This window comes from Diadema antillarum, unplaced genomic scaffold, assembly GCF_040938485.1.
Source record: "Diadema antillarum isolate AM-2024a unplaced genomic scaffold, OU_Dant_1.0 scf00000002, whole genome shotgun sequence".
Taxonomy (NCBI): Eukaryota; Metazoa; Echinodermata; class Echinoidea; order Diadematoida; family Diadematidae; genus Diadema; species Diadema antillarum.
Window position 1 is genome coordinate 39,663 of NW_027270891.1, and position 11,316 is coordinate 50,978.

The 11,316-nt window shown below is 36.9% G+C and overlaps 1 protein-coding gene across 1 annotated transcript; it reads right to left on the reverse strand.

The window, feature by feature from the left end:
• Positions 1-2,193: 2,193 nt before the first annotated feature.
• Positions 2,194-11,266, reverse strand: LOC139729935 (uncharacterized). Its single transcript, XM_071640890.1, has 4 exons — positions 11,150-11,266; positions 7,619-7,731; positions 2,658-2,746; positions 2,194-2,452 (listed from the first exon to the last, which is right to left on the reverse strand). Exons 1-4 carry the CDS (start codon positions 11,250-11,252, stop codon positions 2,194-2,196), a joined length of 564 nt encoding a protein of 187 aa, XP_071496991.1. The 5' UTR covers positions 11,253-11,266.
• Positions 11,267-11,316: the final 50 nt, after the last annotated feature.

The window sequence follows — 11,316 nt, forward strand, 5'->3', positions numbered from 1 at the left end:
AAAACATTCATGTGAGACTTTAATACTAAACATGGAAAACATAGCAATTTTACACAATATTTGGCATTTTACTTATCATTGTAAACTTTGGCAAAGATTATCTCTTAACCAAGCAAGTTGAGTGGCAAAATGAATTGCACAAGTTCAGAGTACTTATAAATGGATATTGAAAGTTCATTGACTTTAAGCAGGCTCTACACGTAAAATGATGGGTCTCCTTCCTTCTTTTGTGGCACATAATGTCGGTAACATGCTCTACTGATCATCATTATGTTGGCTATTGCTAGTTAACACAGGCAGACCAGAAAAAGTACATCAGTAATGCACCTTTTTTAAGTCTGCGTGAGGAAGGGATGTGTCCCCCTCCCCCCCCCCAAAAAAAAAAGAAAGAAAAGAAACTCAATCATTTAAAATCATCTTTTGTTTTATGAGTGAACAATACATTGTGAGGTGAAATTATTCATATTTAAGTTTTATACATAAATTGTGAGTGAAGAATTTCCCTATAATCCAAACAAGACAAATGTAAAACAATTAAAACCATGTAATTTACAGTCACATCATTCCATGAAGCCATGACAGTTTGTGTAGAGCAATTATTAATTAATTAGAGTACAGACTACTTTGCAGACATAAATAACTGTGAAACTACAATAGCTGAACAGTCACAAAAAAATTCAATAATGATGCTGCTTCTGGGCTTTTTTCTTCAGTCTTGATGCTGCAGTCTGTCTGCACAATGTGTTTTAAAAGGCCAACATACAATGTACACACAGTTTTTAAACTTAGAACATGATGCACTATTGCATTTAAATTTCTGTTCGCAAATGCCACATACAGACAAAAAAAAAAAAAAAAAAACCCCGTTGAGGACAAGTCCCGAGTACGTTTGGGCAAGTGTTTATGGGAAATGCGTGTTGTAGCAATATCAGTCTGTCCTCAACGGGCTAAAACATTCTATTTTCACTACAATTTTTATCAAGAGATGAAAATGAATACTGTAAATCACATCTGTCAAAACACTTTGTTTGCAGCCATCTCAGAAGGAATCTCAAACTGACCTTCATTGAGGCTCTATGAAAATCACTGAATAATTGTTGTCGAAGGTTTTCAACAAATCAAGTTGCAAAATGAAATAAATCCATTGCGATATGTATTACACAAGTCCTTTATACCATGTATTTACTTACATTGTTGCAATGAGAAATATCGCTTGCAATGACTACAAAGAATTCTGTTGTTACATGGTGAATCTATGTAAGTATCATAGGATTTGGATAGAACTAACGATGATGTTTTCACGCAAAATCAGAAGTTCACTTATTGATTTTGCACTGAGAAGTCTGAGAGGTTTGCATTATTCCATTGCATGTGACTAAACTAACACATATTGTAATGTGACATACTGATGCAAAAACCTCCTATTAGTCAGTGCTATTTCAATCACTTTTTAAATGGGTTAGGATGGTCCAATTTTAACAAGTTATACAATGTACATCCTTTTCAAGCTGTAGACCTTTCTCTTTTTATTGTATAGAAAAGTGGGACTTCGCCTGGCCTACTTTTTTTGTGGGTTTTGAGCTGGGCAGTCACACTTTTGATTATGAGCATAAATATGCACATCCATTTTGTGTTGTGGTATGATTATGGAAGTTGATCAAGTGCACATATTATCAAAATCATATCTCTATAAAAGTGGTTGCTATTAGGTCTCAAATACAAGTGCACCTTGCTGCTTTTCTCATCAAAGTAGATAACATTTCAACAAAATGTTAGAGCAAATCAAGGAATTTTGACATTTCTTTCAAGAATTCCCCCAAAAAGCAGTTATGTCAATATATATTTTCCAAACTTGTACATTATTACCCTGCAAGGAATGGGACTGTGGAATAAGCGAAACGTCAACTTCAAATTTCAGAGTTGGTATGAGTCATTTGTGGTGTTTCCCTACAGTATCTACAGTTGTACTATAAATGGAAATCTTACTGGAATTTATGAAGTAACATACTCTACATGATTATAACCATCATCTGTGTAAATATTACAGAACAAAGACCTCCTAGTTCTCTCAGAACTCATGTGGGTTTATAAAACATTGCATCATTTAAGAATTAACGAAAGCAGCCATCATACTTGAGGTTGTAAGGGGAAAGAAGCTTATAAATGAGTATTTGAAAGTTAACATAAAGGATATCATTTCAAAACAGTGAGAAGAACAACTGTTGAGAGGAAGAGGATGAGAAAGAGAGATCCAACAGTCAACGGTGCCTTAGCAAAGACAGTGGGATCGTAGTTGAAGCATCGATCTCTGCCATGCACAACATCAAAGCTGTTTGCTTCACAGAATGCTTTTCCACTGCCAAATTCACTGCCAATGTTCTTGCCATCATAGTATGCTGTCTTGCATTCTTCAAATGTGGCTTCACAAAACTCTGAGCATATGTATAATTTCCTGCAGAACAAATCACAAATACAACAGAAATAATACTGGAATGGTGCATTCAACTAAAAAAACAAATGAATAGATAAATAATTGGCAAAAGGTGGAAGCTGCAGCAGTCATGAATTGAAACTATTCTCCCACTATGTACAAGAGGAAGGAGATACAGAGGCAGGAAGCAAGTAACAATATGGCTGTAGATGTGAAAACTACTTACGTATCATACCAGTCGATCTGTTCAGGGCTGCAAAAGTAGCACATCATGTAGTTGAGATGATACAGACATGAGTTGGTGGCTAAATGAACCTATGCAAAAGCAAAAGAAGAGCAAATAGGCCTGTCTTTATCTACTACTAGTAACTGAAAAGTATCTGAAACAGTGTACAAACAGCCCGGGGGGGGGGGGGGGGGGGGGGGGGGGGGTCAGGGTTTCCCATTTCCTCAGAGTCTTCTTGCAGGTAGACGTTTAGATGCCCACATACTCATCAACTGGGAGCATCATTCTTGCATAATATACATGTATGAGCTGCACTTCTCATACCATAATTCTTTTATGCGTCCATAATAAGTGTAGCAGGGCAATGCTGCAGTCAGGACATTACGTCAATGAAAGAAATGTGCCTTTTTATCTTAATCTTTTATTTAGGCTTCAACTAATGCCATGGATCTTCAGAAATCATAAAGGTCTTTCAAATTCAGCAGATTTCATTTTTTTTTTTCATTGATATTGCAAGATCTCAAACCATAATTCAAAATGTACATGAGAGACTGGGGACAATTAAATTAACCCATATCGGGCCATCCACGGGATATTCCGTACTTCGTCCGAGCACTGCAGGGGCCAAATACGGAATATCCCGTACTGGTAGTGAATAAAACGACATATGAACGACGTCATTCACTTCCGCAGAGTACTTTGACTGTACTAAGCATTGAATGGCAGCATGTTATATACATGTACCTATATTAAAGAGATTTTTTTTCCTGTTTCAAATGATATATAACTTGTCTATGTTTTTTTCGTTGCTTGCTAATGAAGAGCGATCGTTTGAAGAGTTGTCTGTTTGTCGGCGTGTGTGCGCGAATGGTGCTGGGCCACTTGGGTGTTTGTGTACACACGTGCGTTGGCCCTATATGGCTTAACTTAACCCTGTTACCCATATCCGCCTACTGCGTTATATTTTGTAAACGCCATTTGTACCAAGCCACTACAGGCAAATATTTGCACTCAAAGCACCCTCAACGGGTTATACATCTCTTTCAAAGGCACTAAAAAATAAAGGAAAATTGACAAATTATGTATCAAAAGAAAGAGCATAAAATTGCCTTTATCATGATATAAATTTCCATGCATTTTGACCAATCAGAAGAATTTACAAGTTGACAGAAGTCATACATGATTTATGAAAATATGAATAATAAATATCATATTTGATATTTATTCATAAATCAAAAATATTTTCTTCCTTTGCGTGTAGATTTGAATATCATTTTCAAAATATTCAAAGCAAGAGCTTTACAGTGATATATGTTACATGCATATTATGCCGTAGATCGGCGGATATGGATTAAATGCTAATTACAGTGGGTTCCTTTGATATTTTTTCCCTCCACGTTTTGCTAAAGGGAAAAAGATGAATTAAATCTCAGGGGTCATGTGATAGTTTATCAATCATAAACGGGTGAAATGACCTGCAAAATTATTCCATGGACAATTATGCAACGTTACGAAACATACTTTTGGCAGGGAAGCTAAAAACTTATTGATGGAAATGCTAAAAATGTTTGTGGGAACATTTGTCATGATGCATAATTGAAATTAAAGCAACACTTAATGGTTTGGAAACTTATATTTTTGCACACTTTTTGTCACACGACGTTGATTTTTTTTTGTTGTCATTATCTTTTTTGTAACGTCTAAAGCCACATGGCAACTCTAATATTAATTGAATTGTATCAATTTTTATTACGGTATAAAATCATAAACCTCGGAAGGGTAAACATGTTTTTAACATGATTTTGATTTGGAAATGAATAATTGGTGATTTAGTTGTACAAATTAAAGAGTAAATTGGCGTAAATGTAACGTAACTATCAACCACAGAATTGCCCAGCAGAGGAATCATGTTTTTGGGGTTGACTGTCCATCCATCTGTCCAAAATCAAGTCTTCGTATAGATCTATTTGAGGTATTGTATGTTCCTACTTTTGATATGCATCAAAATGAACATTGGCGTGGACCATACATATGCTAGGGTATGAGTGGACAATGCTGCACAATCTGCCAACTTGTGGTACACATGCTCAAGGTCAAAAGTCAAGGGTCAAGGTCAAATCTACAAACATCACTATTTCCCTGATGTCTCTACAATGCCTATTTATAGGTATTTTCATGAATAGATGTGACCCGCTACAACAAAAGGATCCTAAAGTCGCTGACGGCTGAGCCGAGAAAATCAAGTTTGAAGTCACATCATCAAAATTGGTCAAAACAATCAGATTTCTGTTTTTGGCATAATTTTGTAGTCTAATGTTTTGTCTATCAACTGCCGAAATTTCGAAGCTAAATGATTAAAGGAAAGACAAGAAATCAGCGTTTTTCCAGGCCATGATTTTCCGACTTTCAACATAACAGAATCCTGTCCGAAGATTTCGATTTAGTAGACTCTGCCCCTAGCAATGATGGAGCAATCTTATTGGTCAGTGCGTGGCATCCTGATTACTGATTGGTTGTGCGTAGACTGCTGGCGCTAAGCTTGAACGAACATCGCCGAGGTCGCTATGAGCATACTTTCTACTGTCCAGCGGTGAAAACTGTCTCGCCTCCCCTTGATCATGATAGAGTCAGAAGAAAAACTTTGCAGGCATTTTTCTCGAAACTCTGATTTCCACAACCACTTGACATGTGCTAATAAAATCATCGATATCTCTGCAACCGAGTACTTTTATGAGTTGTGCTATGATATGGAATTAAAGTAGAAGAGTACAGGAATAATTGTCCTCCCCCGACTATTGGATCCTTTTGTTGTAGCAGGTCACATATATTTAGTACTTGGGCATGTTATTCCCAAGTAAAGACTCTTTGGGGAAAGTTTTCACTTTTCTTGAAACAGATTTAATTGGATGAATTGCTTTATTGTTTACGAGAGGTACGGTATTTGGGAATTTGAGAATTTTTACTTGACCTTTGACTCTTTTATAAGTTTATGCATTGAGAAATCTCCACAGTATGTGTGTAATTTCAGTGCCATTAAATGTAAAAGATTTAGCATTTTAAAGGACAAGTTCACCTTCATGTACATGTGGATTGAGTGAATGCAACAATATTAGTAGAACACATCAGTGAAAGTTTGAGGAAAATCCGAAAATCCGTTCAAAAGGTATGAATTTTTAAAGTATCTGCACAATTACTGCTGGATGAGAAGACTACTACAGTGTGTGATGTCACATGCGTACAACGATATAATGAAAATAAAAAGAGAATTTCACAAAATTTTACTTTTTGAATAAAGTGCACATTTCTTGGACTTGTTACTGATGTATGTTAAGGATAATATTATTCCCCCTTGCCTTCTGAAAGAGAGAAGTCGAGTATTCTTTTGTTATGCGAGAAAAGTGAAAATAAGGTGGATTTTCTTTATACTTTCTTTATACCGTTGTACTCATGCGACATCACAAGCTATAGTAGTCTTCTCATCCAGCCATGACTGAGCAGAAACTTAAAAAATTCATAACTTTTGAACGGATTGTCGGATTTTCCTCAAACTCTCACTGATGTGTTCTACTAATATTGCTGCATTCACTCAACCTACATGTCTGTGAAGGCGAACTTGTCCTTTAACCAGGCCTTTGACCAAGAGAATCACTGTCAGGCAGAAAATCCATAATAAGTTTCATGATGACACCCTTTAAAGCCACATCAGTTACTGTACAAGAATATGGCGGAAGTTCCAGTGAAATTCAGCATTTTCATTTGACCTTTGAACTTTAAGCCAAAAACTTTCCCACAGAATTTCTTTTGGGTAATACATGTACACTAAGTTTTGAGGCATTGCATAGATATGAGAAAAATACAGACATTTTGAGAAGTTGACCTTGATCTTTGATCTTTAACCTTCGACCCTTGACCTTTGACCCATGCCTCAAAATTTCTATGAGAATCTCTGTTATGCAGCATGCATATACAAATTCCATGAAGATACATTGAACTATTTCCTAGATGTAGGACCTATAGAGAAAAAAATGAAATTTAACATCATTATCATTATCATCATCATTATTGATTTATCATTTATTCAGCATTTGCAAGGCAATACAAGCGATAACAGATAAACAAAAGAAAAAAGCAAAATTCAAGGGTACACGCTGTCAGGCTTTCTCTGGTGCACCTCCGTAAGTTGCCGGGTTGGAAAACGGCAATCCAAATCACTATGACCCTTCGGTCTCTCCAAGCACATCAGGGAGTAGCTAAAACACACACAACATACAGTACGGGTACCGGTAATACAAATTATTACAATTGAGCATGTCCACCACGTGAATTATTTATTGTACATTATAGAATAGAATAGAACTTAACACTAGATATACAGTTGTATCACTATGGCGAGTGATGCTCGTCCGCCATCTCTGCCATTTTGTAGCATTTTTACTTGACCTCTGACTTCATGGCCACAAACTTTCACTAGAGAAATTATATCAGCTAATGCATACAACACTAAGTTTCAAGAAAATACCTGCAGGCAATGTATAGATATTGGAGAAATAGTGAAACGTAGACAATTTGACCTTGACCTTTGACCTTGAGTAAGTGCACCCAAAAGTAAATAGGCACAACTTCATCCACTCATACATACGTGCCAAGTTTCGTCAGGAAACCTAGAACTGTTTTGGAGTTATGCTGTCCACAAAATTGATTGTGGACGGAAGGACGGACGTATGGAAGGACGGAAAGACAGACAACCCGAATACATAATGCCTCTGGTGACACTTCACGGTGAAGGCATAAAGATTTATAATGCTCAAATATTGACCTTGACAACCTTGACAAAGTGAAATCTATCTGTTCTTTCTTTATTCTTATTACAGCTATTAACAAATGATATCAATGTTGATATGGGGATGTTTGTGTGTCAAGAATGTCTGAGACACTTTCTCCATAGTTCAGTATAAACTCACCTTGTACATGCTACCAAATACAGCCGTCACTTCTGTACGTTTACAGCAAGCATTTTTGCTGTACCAGGAGCAGTTGGGAAGGCTTGATTCAGGCTGTGAAACCCTGGCATCTACTGCATGTGACAGTAATCAGAGAAAATACTGATGGATGAAGAAAGTCTGCTTTCCTTTCATGTTTGTCAAATTGCCTCTGATAAAGATTCTGTTAGGATTAAAAGCTCAGGCCCCTTTGACTCAATGGTAATATTGATGATTATGTATAGCACAGTAATCACTTCAGACATGTACACGTACATTCAAGAAAAAAGAAATGACTAGGTGGGCACAAAATCACAGCGAGTTATCAACTTAAACATACATTTATTGTAAAAATAACACAACAGAAAATACAGAAGGAATGTTCATTAAAACAAACAGCATGAGCTGCTCAGATCACCTGTCTAAAAGATTTAGAATCTACTTTGCAAAGGAGAGAAAATAACAGCCAAAAGCTCAAGTACAGTTTGGTGTAAAAATTAAAGAGTTAAAAATATTAATCAGTTTCAAGGTAAAAATGTCAGAAGTAAAGATATCAGAGATATCTGTATGTCCATCATGAATTATTTTCACATGACCCTTATTGGATGCCATGACTTCTACAGTACTGTATAAGCTGTTATTTTCGCAAGGGCTTAATTTTCACAAATTTTGCGAATCACTGTTAAGGACAGCTAATTTAACAACACGCAAAAATGTTGTCATGTCATTGAGTAATAGCGCACTTCCGATATTACAGGTGTCAAAATCGCGGAAACATTTCGCGAAAATGTCCATGATTTCATTCGTGAAAGTATCTGTACGAAAAAATAATAACTTATGAATACATTACATCAGTTCTTTTTCCTTTCCTGTGTAATTACAGAAATGCACCTTCCAAAAAAGTCAAGTGTTGACACTTTGTCTTATTATCTTTTCTGAAGTCAGTAATATAATACTTCGAGCATTTTTGTTGTGAAGAGGAAACTGCAATGTGTAGATATTCCAGCATAACCAAGAAGGAAATTCAGGCAACCTGCTATAAGATGTGGTGGATGGCTGAATATTGTTATTTTCACACAGGGACAGGGCAGGTAGTGGCTGCAGCCCCAAGCATTCCTAGCACTAGCACCCCTCTACTCTAGCTCCTCCTTTTCCTCTCTAATTAAGTATGGTCGGACCTACTAGGTTGTACTAGTGCACTCATTGACCGCTTTTTTGATTAATTACCTTGTATTTCAGAAAGTATTCCTCAGTTTCACCTTGATTTCATTTCCATATGGCAGAAAATACTGCACATTCATATCATGTGCTCAGATTGTTGACTTGTATTGCATGTGCAGAATTTTCAGCGACAAATGCAAGTGACATTTTTTACAGTGTGCCAGTGTAAACTCATGATTTTAACAAACTGCCTTTTCTGCATTGATAAAGCACATACACTTGTAAATCTAGTGAATGACAAAGACGTGTTAACGTCAATTGTATGTATTCACTAAAAAGGATTTCCTGCCATTCTTTTTCCTCCTGTTTCCTCAGGTTATTTACCTGTTCTTTCCTCATTTGGCACAAAAAGACTTACAGTTAATTATTTTTCATAGTATTTGTTAACTGATTGTAATTTCCTAAATCATTATTTCTTTTCTTTAGTCCAAATTTCTGTGTCAACTTTTTCATACAATTGTTTAAATGTACAATATGCAGGAAAACAGTATGTACCACCAATCGCCACCCCAAGGATATGCAACTTGTTTATTCCAAAAGTATAAAACAAATTCCCCTAAGTTTTGCTTAAAATATGCCATAAATACTGCAGAATTTTCAAATCTCATGACAATCCTGTTGATTCTGAATCTGTGTTAGTGAAATACATGTACATGCAATTTTTATGCGTGCAATGCATTTTTCTTCGCACAGTTAAAACGTACCTATCCTTCAATAGGTAATACATCATGTACACGTGAATTTCACAGTCATGCGTCACTTTCGTAATTTACTAAATGGATGTGTATTAACTGTTATGTGTATATTCCCATGTTAAGTTTAGTTCGTTTACAAGTTTGTTTGTTTTTTACTTTCATAGCTTATATTAGTCTAGATATGGCGCGTAATCCCACACATACCTGCGGCCTGCTTTTCGTTCTATTGATTGTAGAATCTATGCCAACACTATGTATCAACAGCCATGATACACATGTTGCCGATGTCAAGGTAAATTACCCTTGTCCCTGGCCCTGCCGATATGCGATATGTCACTACCAAGTCTGCTAACTCAACAAGCAGCTTCCTTCAGAGAAACATTAGAGACTGCCCCCTGAAGACAAAAGTGCTCTGCTACAAAACACTTGTCCTCCCACTTCTGTTCTAGAATATGCTGCCGTGGTGTGGGACCCATTTACCCAGAAGAATATCATGAAATTGGAAATGGTGCAACGCCGCTACGCTCGCTTTGCTGTAGGAGATTTTAGCCGTACAAGCAGCGTAACTGACATGTTGAAGCAACTTCAGTGGGCCACTCTTCAGGAGAGAAGGGCTCAGCAGAGAGTGTGCATGGTATACTCCATAATCCACAGGCTGATCGACATCCCGCATGAACACTTCATACCAGCCACTGGACCATCTACACGAGGGAATCCAAACAAATTTCAAATCCCGTATGCCAGAACCCAAACATATCAGAAGACATTCTTTCCTGACGCATTTAAACTATGGAACTCTTTACCACCAAGTATAAGTAGATCTAGAAGCACCTCCCTACAGTTCTTCAAACAGGGGGTGCAACAGATTAGGCTTCGTTAAGCCTCTTCTGTCTTTTTTAACTGCACATATAGAATCTGTAGTGATCCTTTTACTCGCACTTTTCATCTGGGCACTTGACAAGCACAAGTACGATAATACGCCAACGGCGGTCTGTACTTTACTGGAAGAAGAAGAAGATAGACTAGACCTAGACCTATGTAAATGTGGTATTAGCCTGGTAATTTACTGACATTGTTTAGGCCTACCCGACATTGCATTATTAAACTTGCCGGGCCTCTGACATTTTAGCCCGACACCTCGTACCAGATCCCGGCCTCTTGTCATTATGCAATAAAGGTCATTCTCACTCAAGCTCAACAACATTATAAGTAGAAGCACCTCCCTACAGTTCTTCAAACAGGGGGTGCAACAGATTAGGCTTCGTTAAGCCTCTTCTGTTTTTTTTTTTAACTGCACATAGGCCTATATAGAATCTGTAGTGATCCTTTTACTCGCACTTTTCATCTGGGCACTTGACAAGCACAAGTACGATAATACGCCAATGGCGGTCTGTACTTTACTGGAAGAAGAAGAAGAAGAATTAAATTAGGTACCCTAGTAAATTTGGTCAATAGGCTTTAAGGGTCACTCTTTTTTTACTTGACAAGAAATTCAATACATGGGACTACATTTCGATTGCTCATATATTTCAAGCACACTCGAAGTTAATCAATGAATAACAAAGAGTTATGAATAAAATCACATGAAAGTACGTACTATAGTATGTGCAGAGAGATCCCTCGCTGGCGATGGAATATACGAAACATGCCACAAATATAATTAAAGAGATGCGTAAGACTTTCTCGGCGAGGCAATCCATTTTGTTTTTTGTTATGTTGTGACTGTGTTTCGAGAAATTCAATGCTGCCCTCAACGTTCATGAC

What these genes read in the sequence shown, in the direction of transcription:
- LOC139729935 (XM_071640890.1), bottom strand. Translation starts at nt 11,252, where the DNA reads ATGGATTGCCTCGCCGAGAAAGTCTTACGCATCTCTTTAATTATATTT. An exon ending in ATCTCTCTGCACATACTATA is followed by an intron (nt 7,732 to 11,149) that starts GTACGTACTTTC and finishes TGTCACATGCAG; the next exon opens with TAGATGCCAGGGTTTCACAG. An exon ending in TATTTGGTAGCATGTACAAG is followed by an intron (nt 2,747 to 7,618) that starts GTGAGTTTATAC and finishes GCTTTTGCATAG; the next exon opens with GTTCATTTAGCCACCAACTC.